Below are 19092 nucleotides of genomic sequence, written 5' to 3'. Positions count from 1 at the left end.
TGAGTGCTTCGGTTCTCTGTATTCTCTGACATCAACTCCCAGTCTATGGTTGAGACCTAGCACAAGAGACCTTGTAACCAAATAATGTAAATTTGTAATCAAATGATATGTATTGGATAAGTTAGGCAATGTCTATCTCAGTGGCTTTGAACAAATATGAGCATGGACTCCATTGCCAACTTCTTCTGGACCTTGAACATCCAGAGAGGCCTAGTTGACATAGCTTTGGGTTCTTTGGAATTATATCATAGGTTTTTTTAGCTTCTTGGTTTTGTTTTATTCACTTTTAGTTGCTTCATGATTGTGAAATTGTTTTATTGAGTTATGTATCATTGTATGGGAAATGCAGTAGGCATTCCCATTGTGTAGTTTGACCATAAGTGATCTTTTCATTACCGCTGACCATTTTTGATCACTGGTGGACATTAGATTTAAATATATAAAACAATAGCATGATCACATAGAAATTGATATAAGCTATTCTCAGTTACATTTTGTCTTCATAGAACATACATTCTAGTAAAATTTCTTTCCTGGTTTGTGAAAACTGGCAAGTCAATTATCACAGTGAAGGAGTTCCCAGGTGGTAATCTAATGTAATTTAAACAGTAAATTTTACTGATTACAATGACAATTGGAATTATTCTTACCTATTTGGCCTAAAATTCTGTAGAAAACTAATGCAATTTTGAGTTAATTCAATACATGTGTGGTGATGTTTGATTCTACGTTAGTGCATTTTCTCTTCTTAGTATTTACTACTTAGGTTTGGCAGTAGTTTCATTCTTGTTTAACCTCTGAAGAATGCTGATCATTATCATTTGAATACAGTGCAGGCAATTGGAAGTTTGCTTCAGATCAATTTGTTAAGAAGTTTCCTGACAAAGTTATTGTACACTGTAAGAGTTTTCCATGCTTTCATTCTTATGTGTATGATTTTTGTATTTTTCATAGTTTGTTACATTCATTAATCATCTGTACTGGGAACCTGTTAAATGTTTGTTCTATTTATGGAAAGATTAATTTGATGACATAAATTAGTTAAATTTATAACACAAATCTTATAGAGTATGTAATTGTATGCTAGAAAGCACATATGAAAGCTAACAAGAAACTTTACAAGGTTGAATATTTATCTTAAGACTATAAGATTAAATGCACAAGGTTAAGAAAGGAATCCCTAACTACTTAATGCCATTTTAGAACTTTCAAATCTAATTTCCATTCTTCACAGGGAACTACAATGAGAAAATTATTTTAAACTTATCAGTGGAAGTGAATTAATAGACTAGAGTTTGTCTAATTTAAATCTGGATGACACACACGACAGAATTCTCATTTGAATGCCTAAATATTTCTGTAAGCAATGTAGACCTAAATTTTAAAAACTCCTTTCAGGTAGTGAACGTAATGCATCAAGATTGACTTTGGATGGGGTTGATGTGATGGGGGAGCGGCTAGCTGATGAGGTGACATTCTAACATTTTTTAGAGATGCTTAGTTTTTTTGCGCCTTCTGCACTTATATTTCTGTGTTTACTTTGCTTGTCTGTATGATACTCCCATGTAATCTTTATGTTCTATTTCAAGATTGTAAACAAAATTGTCTAATTCTACAGTTAAAGCATGTAGTTGGGGTTTAGTAGCTTCTTGCTAAAAGAAAGATTTTTTAGGGAATCTTACTGAAAGGGCCTGGCCTTCCTAATTATTGCTGAAATATTTATTCTATGTATAGGCATTTTAACTTTTTAAGTGTTGTTTCTAAAATGCAGGTAGATACAGTAACAAAATGCAATCCAGGATTAAAAAAAATTTCATTTATTTCTCATTCAGTGGGTGGCTTAGTAGCAAGGTATTCCATTGGGCGACTATATGAGCCACCTTCAAGTGATAAGATTACATTGGAACACAAGGAGTTACCAAATGGAAATATTTTTCAATATGATAAGGAACAATCAAGTGGTATGATTGCTGGGTTGGAACCAGTCAACTTTATAACTGTTGCCACGCCTCACTTGGGCTCTAAAGGAAAAAAACAGGTAAAAATATTTTATGGACTTGCAATCAAGCCAACCTAGGATATTCTCATGGGAATTAATGATGTGCAAATAGAAAATAATTATTTGGTATTCTATGGCAAAGAAATCACAATAGGTTGATGATACAAGTTTTTGTTTTTATCAGGGAATCGTGGTTTCAATTCTGTGAATTTAGTTAATGTTTTTAAACTGCCATATCTTTGTTTTGCAACTGTTTTCACCTACTGTAATCAGTATCATCATCTCAGTTTTGTTTTGTGATTAGTTTTAACAAATAATTTTTTTAACTAGTTGTGAAAAAATTATATTTACAATAGTTAGGCAGGTTAGAGACATATTGAGTAATGTGTCTGTTTATATTCTAGCTGATGAGGGGACATTCTAACATTCTTCAATGTGCTTATACTATGTTATCTCATTCTAACATTCTGACATTTCTCCTATGGAGGCGTTCTTCGTTTAGAGGGGACCTTTTTGTACATGGGTACCTCATTAGGCTTCATTTGTTGGGACCCATCTTTTCAACCACCTAAGCTAGGCTTAAGGGGCGGGGTGGGGTCTTAGTGTAGTTTTTTTATTTTACTTATGTTGGGGGGTATTTGTTTTTTCCTACATATTTTATTAAGCTTCCTTAGTTTAATTAGACTAGGTTAATATGAGGTTATGTGGTGTAATCCATTAGTTGCATGTGTCACTCTCTCCCACACATGGGTAGTTTAGTTTCACACCCTCTTTTGGATTTACATGCCACGTCTCATTACCATTAGTTTGTCTCTATCTGAGTAGATTATGCCACATGTGTGGCATTTAAAAAGTAGGTAAAACCTCCCACCTATTATAGGTAGTTGGAGTTAATACACCTCTTGGATGTACATGCTCACGTTTTGCTATATATACAACACTCTACTCTCACCTCAGCTAGTTTGATAAGAGTAATGTGAGTAATCTCAAAATTCTCTTGCAGTCGTCCGTTTTCTTTTTTCTCTTTTAGGATTCTCTAGTAGATTGGAGTTGTGTGTGATCTATGACTGACATCAGATATTGGTTCGATTCTCACTTCTCACAGAATATAAGACAATTCATTTGGTAATTTATACAACCACATCCAAAAGGGTGTATTAGTAACTAATTCATTTCTTGAATTGAAGCTAGTTGACTATTCTCTCATGTACAAGCCAGAATTCCCCCTAAACCATGACCCACCTTTTAGTATTTTATCCTTATCCTCCTTTGACTTGAAGGTTTTTTGTAGGAAACCCAAAGCCAAAAAACTGATGTTTGGGTAGGGTCAATCTCTCAATGCTTCCCCCATCTAGGATTTTATTCAACTGATAAACAACCATATCTCAATGAATTAGCTAGTGTTGCTGTCCTCTTTATAATGTCTTACTCTTGTATTAAGAAAGAAGTTTGGAATTTGAATGGTTTGGATTCGAGGATTTGTAGTGACATTGACATTAAATATAAAGAGCTTAATTTCATTCATACCTTAAATATTAACAGTAATAGTATGATTTAGACTATAAGTATACTAACTTCTTATGTATTATGAATATATATGAAATTAAGTATGACTGTCATACATATTGCAGTCCATATTAATATTACTTTTAATTCTGCATAAGAACATTATCAGGCTTTATATATTAAGCATACTTATTAAACACATCCCCATGCATACCACCAAGAACAAGGAAATTTTCCTAGCTTTGAGCTCCATACTTGAATCTATGTCATCCTTGCTATTCTTCTGCTGATAGCCCTCCAATTTGTGCATGTGGTTCTCCTGTCTAGAGAAGACTGACCTTAATTATTCTGTTCTCCATCACCTTGTGCTGTAACAGCCATAGTTCTTTCTAGAGAAGATTGAAGGTTTTCTATGGCTGTTACAGAACTATATCACAACATATATATTTTATCTAGGGTTTTCTATGGCTCTTACAGCCATTTTTTTAATTTTATCTTTTTAATTAACAATAATGAAGGTCAGCCTTCTCTAGACAAGCAAACTCTTGATGCAAATTGTAATAGAGGTTTCTTGGGTTTAAATGGGCCTTTTGCATAGGTTTTGAGGATTTTGGAAGGACATTCAAATGAATTTGAACTTGCTGGCCCTGCTATGCTCCCACTCCTTGAAGACCCCATAATGGCTGCCATAATTCTATGAGATCTAGGTCTACTTCTTTCTTGCATTTAAATTTAAACATCCTCACTATCACTACTCCCACTGCTGCACATTATCTTTTAAAATAAAAATAAAAAACTCAGTGTCCTCCCTGTGCATTGAAAAACCTGAAAAGAACTTACCTCTAGTGTAGTGGGTTTGATGCCCTAGTCTCCTCTTTGAACTGTTGTTCTCTCCTTGACCACTTGCTGCTCTTCTCTTAGTTTGCAAATGTGAAAATGATTTGAGTTTTTTTTTTTTTTTTGTTGTTGTTGTTTTATAGATGCATTAGGTTTAGATTTTGTTTCAAGGGGTGGGAGGGGGCAGGGGTGTCCTTGTGGGCCCGCCCACCCCTTTTTTTTAATTTAAAGCCCACCCCTTTTTTTTAATTTAAAATTATGTTTTTGTTTTTAAATGCATCTCATTTTTTGTTGGGCCATGTTGATGTGTGTTTTATGCACATAACATTACAGAATAAAATACCAAAGGTAATTTACCCTCTCTTGAACAAAATCACCTCAGATGCTAAGGATGAGATCAACTAAAATGATTCCAAGGTTTCTACATGTCAGGTCTTGACGAGTGGGTAACTCAATGGTTGATGTGAATTGTTGTGTTCACTTGGGGACTTACACAAATGTTAGGATTATCTTCTTCGATCATGAAGATGCGGAATAGGTGTACTGACAACTTAGGATTTATCAATATGGCTCTGGACTTAATTCTTACTAAAAAATGGGCAAAAGGAATAGGGTTCATGAAATCTATTCTAAGCCTAGGAATGTAGGAAATGATGAACAAATCTAGTGGAATCAAACTAGGCGAGGTCTCACAAACAGGTATTGACACAAGCTTGGCTTAGATGCTGTTTGGTAGGGATTTGATGTTGGCATACCAAATGAAGATCTTCTCTTATGTGAAAATGGAGAAATTATGGCGCTCAGCCATGTTTGGCAGGAAAATTGACATGACAAACCAAGGGAAAATATTTGCCACTTAGCAAATTCACCATACTTTATGCCTACCAGGTTTTTGAAATTGGCATGCCATTCTCAAATCTCCTTTGGTGGGGAAAATGATGCAACAAACCTCAATGGAAAGCTAGTTTCTTAATAACTTCAACATTTTTTTAATGCTTGGCAGGATTTTCCATGCTAGGTACCCAACTTGGTGGAATTTTTTAATGTTTATGTTATGACAAAAGTCCACTTCATTTAATTTTGACAATTTTTTTTAATTTCTTTCACTTTGCAAAATTTGTTCTTGTGAAGCTAAGATACGGGTCTGGGTTTAGGTTTGAGGGTTTGATCAAAATTTTTTTTGGAGTTGGGTTTTGTTGATGTGTTTTTTATGCACATGCAAACACAAAATAAAATACCCAAAAGTATCTTATCCTCTCTTGATCAAAGTCCCTCAAATGTTGAAGATTCGCCTAAGGATCACTTGAGATAACTCCAATGTTCTTCAATTTCGGGTCACGATGTGTGGATAAGCGCAGTTGGTCGTTGTGATTGTTGGTAATCCAAGGGGACTTACGTTGAATACTTGAATGCCTGAATTGCTGGAACTTGGATTCTAACTACTTGCTCGGAGGATAAAAAATAGGCAAAAGACATAGGGTTTGAGAAGTCTAAGCTACTCCCAGGAATGTAAGAAAATGGGTGAATGATTCAATGGAATCCTATTGGGCAAGGTCTCACCATCAAATTGAACGATCTGACACAAGCTCAGTGCAATCTTCTAAGGGATAATTCAAAGATATCCAAATCATTACCATTCAAGTTAATGCATGAACAATGGACATATAACAATTTGAAGTTACGCTCATATCATTCCAGTTGACCACGCAAGGCACACTTACAATCAGCAAGAGGCTAGTGGTATGGACTAAACGGATTCCACACAGATGCATTCAATAAATTCTTCCATTCAATCTAATCAACATGAAAGCAAATGAGAAGTAGAAACCATGGGAGTTGTTGAAATAACACATTTCACCATAACTTCAATGAAAAGAGTATCTCATTCACAAGTCTTAACAACAATTCCCCCTCCTCCTACTCTAACTTCTATTCTTTCTAATCTACCTATTCTTGGACTACACACTATTCTATTCCTCTATTCGCTATTAACTTTTACAAATGAAGAGCTTGAGCTTTATATAGAGAGCTCATTACAATGAGTGGCCAAGATCAAAGCCTATCAAACCCTAATTAGGGTTTGTTACAACAAACTTTATTTTGGCCAATGAGATAATTACATTCAGGTTCAATACTGAATGTGAACCAATAGAAAACATGGGTAGGTGTCTCGAAGTTTGTGCCCTCGTGGGTGAGCTTGGTTTAGTGAATCAAGACATGCTGAGGTGGGACTTCTCTGATTGGTGGAGTGGTGACTGGGATACCACCTCAACTTGCACTTTGTGGACTGGATTCATCATCATGAATGAGTATTGAAATTTTGAATAACATTTCTTGATACTCAACATTATCCAGCTTCATCAGTGATGATGATGATCTTCTAACTTTGATTAACTCTTCTGAAACTATCTCGTTGAATGTCTTAATTATGGAGGTGCAAGGTGTAGATGTTGACTTCCTCTTAGTTTTGGATCTTGTGACTGCCTTGGAATGAACTCTCGATGTTATAACTGCCTTGAGGTGATTGTATGACTTCTCCTTTTCATTTCAAGGTTTTGACTTCTTCATGTGGTGAGAGTTCTTGAACACCTCGAGATCCTCCCTTCCTTGATTCTCTTGTGTTTGCTGATGAAGCTTTCCCTTTGCATGGTGATGTAGGTCTTTTTCTCTTTCTTCTTTTGCTTTACAATCTATATCACCATCCTATCATATCTGCAAAACAAAACAAATATGATATCAACTCACATGATATATAATTTTACACATCTTTTAAATATGATCTCTGAATTTCAATGTATTGCAGGTCTGATGAGTGCATTTAGAGAGGTCGCTCCTTGGTTTGAGCAAATTCGTTGTCTTCTTGATGAATTCGCTTCTTCCTTTATGAATTTTGCTGTCACTATTGATTAAAGTCACTGCTTTTGGATCAGATTTGCTGTTGATGCTGGTTGAATTTCTTGCCTTGCTGATGAAATTCACTGTTGAAGGAAGAACTTGCTGTGAATTGGTGATTGAATGAATGCTTTGAGTCCTTCTATATAGGTGCTTTAGGGCAAAAGACATGCCCTTTAGGGTGAAGGCCGACTCACAACTTATTAAAATATTTTCCCTTTTTTGAACTTAAATTGTATTTGGCACCAAATGTGTTTTGAATTGCTCTTTCAATGGTCCAATAGAAAATTCACTCCTAAACAAGAGCAAAGGAAGTGTTTTTCGCTCCTAGAGAGGAGCAATGGAACAAGAATTCGCTCCTAAACACAAGCAATGGAAGTGTTTCAATACTTAGCAAATTTTGGCACATGCATATCTTTCAATGAGCAAAGGGAAATTTGCTCCTCCAAAGTGGCAAAGGAAGTGATTTTCGCTTAAACATCAAGGCAATGGAAGTTCATCAATTTCAATCGTTAAGCTAGATTTCCACCTCTCATGCCTCAAAATCGCCATCTCTTCCATGTGAAATGCTTTTAATTATCATCAAAATTGCCTTGGGATGATTTTCGCTCTCAAAGAAGGGCAATGGAAGGCAATTTCACTCCACTCCAAGGGCAATGAGAGTAACCATTTAGTGAAAATTTCATTCAATATCTCCAATCCATCAACTCAAACTCTAGGTTCCAATCATCCATGGGTGAAAATAGGCGAAAGTAACCTTAAGGAGAGCCTTGGAATCAACTTCGCTCCTATAAGGGCAAAGGAAGAGGTTTTTGCTCTCAAAGGGAAGCAATGGAACAAGAATTCGCTCCTAAAGAGGAGCAAAGGAAATTTTTTGATACTTAGCCAAATTCTTGTTCTTCATTCATCAACTCATCTCTTGAATTTAAGTCTTCATATGCAAGAGTTGTCAAATTCTCTTCACCAAATGTCTTGAAGATGATTTCACTTGAAGATTGAGGCAATAGAAGTGAAATTCGCTCCTAATGAGGAGCAATGGAAGAACATTTTGCTCCAAAGGGGAGGCAATGGAAATGATTTCAAACTTGTCTTTCATCACTTCATGTTTGAGTACTTTGCCATTTATGCACTTGAAGGAGTCGATCCAACCTTGAAGAAGGCTTTGAGATCAATTTCACTCCCAATCTTAGGCAAAGGAAGGCATTTTCACTCCCAATGAGGAGCAATGGAAGTAAAAATCGCTCCAAAGGAGGAGCAATGGAAATAATCTCCAAGTTGACACTTAATTCAATCTCATTCACTTACCTTCATTTCATTGACTCAAACCTTAAGTCCTTTAGCCACCCATACGTGAAAACATGTCAAATTGACCTCAAGGAGGGCCTTAGGAGGAATTTCAAGTGAAATTTGCTCCCACTGAGGAGCAATGGAAGTAAATTTCGCTCAAAAGGAGGAGCAATGGAAATGGACTTCAATTTGAAACTTTAGCTCATTTACCCTCATTCTCTCAACTCAAATGCATCAAATCATGCTCATGTGAGGCTCTAGAAGCAAATTCGCTCTCAACCAAGGGCAACGGAAGTGAATTTCGCTCCAACTAGGGAGCAATGGAAATGATTTCGCCCTCAATCTTGAGCAATGGAAGTGACTTCAAAATGCATCTTCTAGCTCAATCTTATCACCTATACCTTAGGTTTTTCTTTATGCACAAAAGGTTATCAAGTTACCCCCTATGAATGCCCTGGAAATGACCTTGCTCCTATGAAGGGGCAACAAAAGAGCAATTCGCTCCTAAATAGGAGCAATGGAAGTCATTTTCGCTTTGAACCTAGAGCAATGGAAATGATCTCCAAACTTACCTTCTAGTTGGGTCTTACTAACTTGCATCCTAGGGTTTAGCTTTCATACATCAAGAGACATCAATACTTGCCTTGAATGTGATTTCGCTCTCAACCTATGGCAATGGAAGGGAAATTCGCCCTGAAAGGAGGGCAATGGAATTGTTTTTCGCTCCTAGAGAGGAGCAATGGAAGTGACCCTCAGCAACAATCTCCCTTCATTCCTTGGTTTAAAATCGTGATGAACTTCACTTTTTCCATAATCAAATTGATGCGAGAGGCTTCAAAACTCACTTATCTCCATCAAAATATGCTCAAGAAATGCACATCACTCTCAAGTAAGGGCAATGGAAGAGGATTTCGCTCCAACTAGGGAGCAAAGGAAGTTGCATTCTCAACCGTTTCAATTCAAGATCATTGATCATTCATTGCATTTCTTGCCCAAATTGAGACATCTTATGATGATTAGAGGTGATTTTAGTGACTTTAAAGGCCTAGAGAAGGGTTTCACTCCTGAAAGAGAGCAATGGAAATTTTTAGATACTTAGTCAAATTTTACTCCTAGATCTCACCTCTCACTGAAATATATTTGAGTCACCTGGATGATGAAGAAAACACCCGCATTGTTGATTATGCTTGATCTTAAGGGTTCCTCCATCAAACTTCTTTCTCTCTATGGTCAATTTGATCTCTCCTCTTCACCAGTTTATTTTACCCCTCACAGGAAGGGCTATCCTCTTGACTCCTGGCCTCTTGACCAACTATACCCCTCCAATGCAAAGGTTAATAGGAAAAGGCTCTAACTACTATCCTAGAAGGGAGAAAAAAGTAGGGGTCCCCATTTGCAATGGGGCAATGTGTGAAAATGCCACAACAGGTTCATTTTGGGTTTGGTTTGAAATATATATTAATAATATATATGAAATTATCTATTACCGTATTACATCAATACCAATAATTTTATAATGTATTGATGAAATTATTGGTATTGATAATTAATAATTATATACCGTTAATTATATATCGTGGACAATATATGTACAGAGCATGGACAATATTAGTATATTACATCAATACTAAAATTTTAATGTTTTAATATTAATATCAATACTCTTGCCCATGGAAGTGAAAAAGTCGAATGGACTTTTCACTTGAGAACGCCAAACAGAGTGTAACAAAGAGATGCATCTTCATCCTTTGCAGATATATATATATAGGGGGTTAAAGTTAAGATTGCAATCACTATGTCTTTCCATAGGGAATAAAAACCTTGCCATAGATGTAGAAGACCTATCCAGAAGGATATGGGACTAAATCCTATGATAGAAAGAAAATCTTGCAAAATTCGTTGAGGGTGCACCTGAGTTAATATTGTTGATGATATAGCATCAGAAGCAATCCTTCAGGGCCATTTAAATAGATATCAAATATGAGAATGGCCTATCGGCCTTACATATTTAGTAAACCGATTTACTTATGCATTAATATCGAACATATTGATTCATCGGGTTTGTATAATTAATCATTAAAGTTGGTTATCAGGTTTGTTAGATAAACATTAGACAATCAAATTAACTAACAGATTGTGTTATTAATGAATCGGTTTGTTGAAAGGCAATTATGAAGAGACACGTCTTCTATTGGAAAGACATCGGATTTATTATATATGGAGAATACATCTTTCTTATTGGCATGTCATGATAGATAGAAATTAATACTCAGATCGGAAATATACTAGAGGCGGATTTAAGATATATATTCAGTAAGCATACTACATATTCTCTGGCAGACCAACGTGATCTTCTGCAGCAGTCCGACTTATCCTTCTGCAGTTCGTATTCAGTGAATCTGATAAGTTAAATAGATTTCATTCTACAACAATAAGAATCCGATCCAACATACCTTCGGCAGATTGAGTTTTGACAGTTCAATTTCTATATTACCTTGTGTGGTAATTGTTGTGTGCATAAAGCTTCAACCAGTGAAGCCATTATTTGTATATCATACTCAGACCTGATTATATAAATAACTGATAATTTTTGTGGCTGGGTTTTTCCACCTTTATAAGGAAGGTTTTCCTAGGGTAACTCAGTGTTCATATTGTTCGTTTGAGGTGAATTTGTTTTTCTGATATAATCTGATTATAAATTTAACAAATATGGGACAAACCCAGAGGTGAAATTGCGAACTTTGGCCGCACTTGTGAAGGACCTAATCCGGACCTCGAACCTGGGCCAAACTAGATCAAGACTGAGATCCTCTAGGGGACAGATTGGTAACTTAGATCTGAAGCATTTTCAAACACTATCATAAAATCTTTTGATTTTGATGAATATTATCTCTTTTCAGCAAAGAAACATTAATCGTTTGGGGAATTAATCGGCAAAACAAAAGTATAAGATTTTTTGAAAAAATCGGGAATTAATCGGGAAAAAATCAGCAAAAAATCGGATATAGTATAAAAAATAAATATATTTTTAAAATTAAATATATATTAATTATATATTTAAAATGATATAATATACATTATAAATTTAAAATAAATATTATTATATTTACATTTATTAATGATCTATAAAGATACGAATTTATAATTTATAATTTTTAAATTATTTATATTTCTAATTTACAATTTTATTAAATTATATAATTATTCTATATAGTTTAATAAATGACACTAATATAATATATAATAATTTTAATTTACAAATTATTTTATATATATTAATTATATATTAAAAATTAAATAATATACATTATAAATTAAAAATAAATATTATTATATTTACATTTATTAATGGTCTATAAAGATGCGAAGTTTTAATTTATAATTTTTAAATTATTTATATTTCTAATTTACAATTTTATTAAATTATATAATTATTCTATATAGTTTAATAAATTACACACTAATATAATGTATAATAATTTTAATTTACAAATTATTTTATAATGTTAATTATTAAATTATTTTTAATTATATATTAAACATATAGTAAACAATAATATAAATGAATGTAAGGATTGTCGGGTATAATATTTTTTTATAAATACCTATATAAACTTTATAATTCCCCAAATTAGATGTCATAGTTTTTAATTTAGAGTTCAGATTTTAATTTAGAGTTCAGATTTTAATTTAAAGTTCTCAATAATATAAAGTTACTAAAAATAAGGAAACGATGGAAAGCTTATTCTCGTATTTCTCAAGCTTTATCAGTTGCAGAAACGTTATTTCCGATTTTTTATTTATAATTCCCAGGTGAAACAGCGAGACAAGGTGAGGCCCTTATTCAAAATGCAAACAAAAATATTTAAGGTTTCAATTTTCAGCAATACAGAAAGTCATTAAGGTTTTGCAGAGGTCAAAATGTCCGGCAAAAAATTATGGACAAAAATTTCGAACCCTAACTAATTCCATGCAAACTATACCCAGAATCGGTCTATTTTCACAGGTGATTTTTAGGGTTTTTGTCATTTTTTTTAGCCGAGCAGATATCTCGCAATTTTTAAACACGATTTAAACACGATTTTGCAGAGTTCTATCCGCAATTAATCGGCCAAAGTCGTTGACTGATAGTCAACGATTTTTTGGCCCGATTTTTGGGAAAAAATCGGCATTTCTGACGATTCGCGATTATTCACGATTAATCGCGACTGAATGCCGACTTTTGTTTCTTTGCTTTTCAGTGCCTGTTTTCTTTTTGGGTTCTGTTATCACAAAAGCTTGCACCCTTGCTGAGCTATCAACTCAGCAACCTTGTGAAACATTGAAACAACCTCGAAGTGTGGGACCTTGCGCATGGGGGTTGAATCTCCGGAGAAGGCCGGTTTCCTTCTCAATCCAGGTGCAGGTGTTGAACCAACTCAACACTTAAAAACTAACTCCTAAGCTTATCCCAACAATCTTGCAGAGGAAAAGGAAGAGAGAATTGCTTAAAATGAAAGGAGGTGATGCACCAATAAGAGATAGTTCCTCTCCCTACCTAAATGACACAAGTAATTAACTGAAACACCCTAAAGATGCACAACTTTCAGCTATATGAGTAACCCCAATGCATAGATGAAGGTTAGAATCCACTAAATGCCAAGAGGGGAGAAGGATTCCCACAAGTCACATTCAGAAAACTAGTTAACACAGTATATATGAAGAGAAAGAGCCACAACACACACCTATGATGAAGGTAAGAAAGCATACACAACACACATAGGGTGAAAGAAGGCAAGAATAGTGTTCTTCAATTAATCATAAGGCCAAACGCCAATCTTACAGTTGCAGAAATGCAAAGATTTCAAGTCTTCAAGAGTAGAGGAGAGCATGAGAAAACTCCAAGCAGCAGAAAGAGAACCCTTTACAATGAGGCTTAACAACCTTATATAGAAAAATGGGTTACAATGGTGATCATGACCCCTGCATGTCAGTCTGGAAGCGCAGGGAAGTGCATGCACTTGACTTGTACATGCAAGCAACCTAGCCATACCTCCAAAGGCAATTTTGAGGAAGATAGATTGACTAACCTTCCAAAGTCAAACATGACATAAGTCACCCAACATGGCCCCATACCTCCCTTGATGGAAATCCTGCCAAAAACATTAAATGCACCCTTGTGGCTCCACAAAAAAAGTGCATAAGTCACCAAAATTGTCAGAGCATTTAAAGCCTTGAGTGTCGATCACGCCATTCGGAAGTGTTGCAAGCTAGAAGCAAGTTTAGAAGACTTCGGAAACCGGGGTCACCGTAGTTGGGGAACTTCGGGGACCAGGGTCACCGTAGTTGGACAAGGAACTTGGGAACCTGGGGGTTTTGGAGTTCCGGGGTTGAAGAACAAGGAACTTGGGAACCTGGGGGTTCCGGAGTTCCAGGGTTGAAGAACTAGGAACTTGGGAACCTGGGGGTTCCGGAGTTCTGGGGTTGAAGAACAAGGAACTTCAGAATTTGGGGGTTTCAGAGTTTCGGGGTTGAAGAACAAGGAACTTCAGAACCTGGGGGTTCCGGAGTTCCGAGGTAGAAGAAGAGAAGACTTAGGAACTTGGGAACTTCGGGGTTCTGGAGTTCCGGGGCAAGAGAACAAGAGACCAAGGAAGGGAACTTCGGAACCTCGGGGTTCCGGAGTTCCGCGAAAGAGAGAGGAAGAGAAGGCTTGGGAAAGGAACTTCCGACAAGACAACACTTCATACTTTATGATTCCATTGTTTTCTCTTTGATCAACTGGGCAGCGCTGGTCCATGGAACATATCTCTGATCGGTTCTCACTGATGGACCAAGGGTGTCATAAAATGACAACAAGTTCCATTTTCTCATGCTATGGATTGAATTTGCTTCTAACCATCTTTCAACCTTGTCATCCATTGCCATTACTTGAAAAAAGCAATTGCCTAAAAAATAATTTTCAAAAAATAGGAAGTTGGATTTCTAAGCTTCTCACCATTCCATGAAAAAGAAAACATGCTAAAAATAGTAATTTTTAAAAATAGAATTATATTGAAAACTAGATGAATTTTCTAAGATATGAAACTTTCACTTGAAATTGGATTTTTTGGGTGACAATTTTATGTTGAAAAGACGACTTGTTGACGTGTTTTTTATGACAATGTCCAACACAGAATAAAGTTCCCAACTATCACTTCACTCTCTCTTGATCAAAGCTAAACCGCATGCTAAGATTGCAATAAGATCAAACAGCTCACTCCAAGGTTCCTTCGTGCAATGGACGTGACTCAGTTGGCTGATGTGATATACTGGTAATCCAAGGGGCCTTACGTTTGGATCATTCTTTCATCTCTTTGTTGTGGTTGGAACTCCATCATCGGATATAGCAATTCTGTGATGCTTCTACTTCAAACGAACTAAAATGAACTTAAAATAAAGGGGAAAGGGTTTAGAAGGATCTAAATCTACTCCTAAGGTCAGTGATATCAATAGATAGTGCTCTAGTGGAAGAACTCCAAATGAACCAAGCTCTGCTTCGCCAAGTTTAACTACAACTCCGCAAGAACCGGTGCAATCTTCTGAGGATGTTGAAGGATTTTCAAATCAAGAACTTGCATTTGAATACCCAAAACGACACAATCCAAACGACTGTCCACAACCAAACTTAACACAAGTTTAGTGGCACAGGCTAACTTTACACTGCAACTTACAATCAACAAGATGCAAAAAGTATGAACCATGGAAATTCATCAAACACGTTTACATTCTCCATTGAAATCAAAGCACTTTATCTAACAATTGAGAAAATAAAATTCTACTCTAAGTGAGGAAGGTGGAACCATGCAAGTTTTGAAAAAATCATTTAAGTGGACACCATCAGAGAACAATGTTCACTATTATTATCTCAAAAACTTATCGTAACAATTTCTTACCAATCTCCCCCCCTTTACAAATGAGGGGGGTCACCCTTTTATATAGGCTTCATGCCTTGAGGACACATGCACACCCTAATTAGGGTTTTCCCAAAAAGATTCCCCACACATGATGCAACAAGGTGGTAATCAACAATTAATGACCCATCATGCCCATATACAATTAATTTTATGTGCCCAAAATGGCATCCATTGTGCATTAAATGCACCACTTCTTTCAAATTCGCCCAATGTGTAATAAATGCTCGATCATCTCCTGAATACGATAGTTACATGCAAAAGATGCTCCACCACTGCATTAAGTAGGACGACTACCATACAATGAATTAGCTACCACCATGGTCAAATATTCCAGCAATGAATGCACCACTATGCCTTCACACGACAACTGCATGCAAAAAGATGCTCCATTGACTCAACATGCGTTGACTTGACTGCCACTTGGCGAGAAACCCCTGGAGAGAGAAAACTTCAGGAGAGAAAAAATTGATCCATGAAGAATTTTCTTGAAGTTTTTCGAACTTTCCTTGCTTTGTAGGAGATTTTTAATGATTTTCCACCATCACCTATTTTTTAGGAACTTTCCCAAAATAGGGTAACAGGTTCCAGGAGAGAGAAAATTCTCACATGAATCCAAATCCGAAAGAATTTTGAAATTTGGATGTGATTTGATGCTCGAAAATGGATTTTTGAAAATTTTCCCGAGGGGAAATTTCTTGTTCAGTTCATCCTTGATTCCTTCCTTGCCTTAGAAATTTTATCTTCAATTCATCCTTGGGTGTGATTTCTTCCTTGCTTGGAATTCTGTCTTGAAGGAAGGAATTTCCAACACTTAGCCAAATTTTCACCTTTTCCAAGAATTCTGTCATGAAGGAAGGAATTTCCAACACTTAGTCAACTTTTCCACTTTCTTGGAATTCTGTCTTGAAGGAAGGAATTTCCAACACTTAGTCAATTTTTCACCTTTTCTGGAGTTCTATCCTGAAGGAAGGAATTTCCAACACTTAGTCAACTTTTCCACTTTCCTGGAATTTTGTCCTGAAGGAAGGAATTTCCAACACTTCGTCAATTTTTCACCTTGGGCGCATTTCTTCCTCGATGAAGGAATTTTTTTAATTCTTGAAGTTTCCTTTTTGAACCTTGATTTTCACGTTATGCTTCCAACCTTAGGGGCACATTTTGGAACTGGAGAAGAAATTTTGGAAATTTGTTCCTTGAGAAAGAAATCTTTTGAGCTTTTTGAGTTCATCTTGTCTTGTGGAGGCTTTGTCATCAATTTGCCACATTTCCTATTCTTTAGGATTTTTTTTTGAAATTTGAGTTCTAGGGTCTAGGAGAGAGAAAATTCTCCTACAAATCCAAATCCATCATAATCTTGAAATTCAAATGATTTTTGATGCCTGAAAATGGATTTTTCAAGAATTTTCTCGAGGGAAATTTCTTTCTCAGTTCTTCCTTGACCTTTGATTTGCATGCCTTAGAATTTTTTTACCTTCAAGCCTGGGCGTGGATTTCACTTGGTGGTGGAATCTCATCATTTCCATGCCTTAACCATTTAATACCTTTTCCTTGTGCATGGGCGCCATTTCCTCTTGGAGGAGGAATTCATCAACTTTGGAGTTTTCCACGACTCCTCTCCTTTAGCGTCGTAACTCATCCTTGGGCAGAATTTTCCGCTGGGCAAGGAATTTCACTTTTTCACATTTTCCATCCTTGGGCGGAATTTTGCATGTGCCATGGAATTTTATCATTTTGAAGTTTTCCATGCCTTTCACGTTTTGGCATTTTAGTCTACTCCTTGGGCAGAATTTTCACCTCAGGAAGGAATTTTCCATTTTTCTATCTTTCCATGCCTTGATTATTTTGGCGCCCTATCCAAGGCTTGGGTGCTTAATTCGCTTGGGCAAGGAATTTGTGATTTTTAACATTTTCCATGGAGACCTTGTTTTAGTGCCCAACTCCATCCTTGGGTGCTATTTTCACCATGTCATAGAATTTGACATTTTCCCCTCCAGACTTAGCCAATTTTGATTGTTTCCGGATCAGGATGCCATTTTGAGGAATTGAAGTGATTTCCATTTGCTAGACTTTGAGGATTTTTGATGCTTTCCACTTTTGGAATGGGCGCCCATGCTTAGCCATTTTTGATCCATTTCGCCTGCTCTTTGGCTTTTCCGAATTTAGAAATGATCGTGCATATTTGGTCTTTAGTGTCACCCTGCAAGGACCTGTCACAAATAGACTTTCCAAAAATAGAATCTTTTTCAAACTGTCAGTGTTAGAGCAAAACAAGACGCAGGGACACTTTCTAAAAATAGAAACTGCTAAAAATAGTAAGTTTGATTTTTGGTGAAATGAAGACATTCTGGAAGGCAGTGAAATCCCTAAAAAATAGTAACTTTCTAAAAATAGAAAGTTACTCCGAATTTGCTCAAATTTCACTAGGAGGTTTCCTCAGAGGGTCCTGATTCCAGTGCAACTTTCAGTTTTTCAAAAACCCTAAAAGAAACCCCTAAAATCTAGGACTAAAAGATGAAACCCTAAAACTGACGAAACAAGCCCTAGACTTAGCCAAAATTGCTCAAACGAAAAGTAGACCTGATCAAATTAACCCCCAAACACTTGCAAAGCAGAGAGACAGGAGAGACCGCCGCAAAAAGACCCAAAGAACAAAAGCCAAAAGACCAAGAGGGCCTAAAAAAATAGGGGGTCCCCATTTGCAATGGGGCGATGTGTGAAAACGTCACAACATGATCCTTTTATTGTATGAATTGGAGAAAAATCGTCTAGTATCTATCACTTAAATTATGCTGCGTTTCTTCCTCATTCTGCCTTCTTTTACCACCTTCAGATCTTGCTTCTACTGCCAGTCTTTTGTATGAACTCCAAAGTTTTTGTCATTTTCTTGTATTTGCTGCATTCAAACACCTGAGATTGGTTTTCTGATTGGATATATTTGCCCCAAGGATCTTGCAAACGCTATTAGTAAACAAAAAGGACTAACCTAGAACAATCTAAAGATTTAGGCAGGAAAGATAATCCTGATTATCAATCAAATTTTTTGTATGGATACCAACATAACCAAAACTACTCATGTTTTTTTCCAGCAAAATTGACTCTAGACGACTCTTATCCAAATCCATTTCCCCATAGATTTTGCAAAGGTAGTGTTGAATTGATCTTTAGTGTCCTTAGAAGCATGTAAATATTTACCCAGTGAATTACTGGTTGTCCTCAATTTAGAGTTTTGCTAGAACTACAACAAAAATAGGGAGGAAAACCCATAGTGGGATTGTGGCAAATCAGTCTTTGTTAGGGTCAAAAGAAGGGTACTAGGGTTTTCAACTCAAAAAGTGTTTATCAAAGAATTGTGGGTCAAACTCCAAAAATATATTCTTATCTTCCTCCATCTTGCAACAAATAATGAAAAATCCTTTAGTGTAGGGGAACAAATCAATTTGTGCCTTAATCACTTGCTAACATTCCTTGGTTACCCTTTCATGCAGTCCTTTCGTGCTAGGCCACAAGCCATGAAACTTGCTAATGATAGCCTAGCACTTAATGAATTATCAAGGGTTTCAACAACCAAATTCATGTCAAAATTTACCTTTGGGATGTGATCAACCCTTTTTGCAAAAGCGTTAATCTTGAGATGTG

The 19092-nt window shown here is 36.0% G+C and overlaps 1 protein-coding gene across 9 annotated transcripts in view; it reads left to right on the top strand.

The window, feature by feature from the left end:
- Positions 1–19092, top strand: part of LOC131064229 (lipid droplet phospholipase 1) — an 87886-nt gene that overhangs the window by 22759 nt on the left and 46035 nt on the right. For 8 of the 9 annotated variants that reach the window (XR_009111226.2, XR_009111225.2, XM_057998314.2 and 5 more), the window contains exons 2-4: positions 832–899; positions 1399–1469; positions 1772–2038. Coding sequence is in view for 7 of the 9 variants with exons in the window: in XM_057998314.2 (XP_057854297.1) it covers positions 832–899; positions 1399–1469; positions 1772–2038 (406 nt within the window). In the remaining 2 variants the exon portion in view is untranslated. The remainder of the gene's footprint in view (positions 1–831; positions 900–1398; positions 1470–1771; positions 2039–19092) is intronic. The other variant, XM_057998318.2, reaches the window with a different exon arrangement.

Source organism: Cryptomeria japonica, chromosome 6 (assembly GCF_030272615.1).
Source record: "Cryptomeria japonica chromosome 6, Sugi_1.0, whole genome shotgun sequence".
In the NCBI taxonomy this organism is placed as follows: domain Eukaryota; kingdom Viridiplantae; phylum Streptophyta; class Pinopsida; order Cupressales; family Cupressaceae; genus Cryptomeria; species Cryptomeria japonica.
This window is presented reverse-complemented; position numbering and strand designations above follow the sequence as displayed.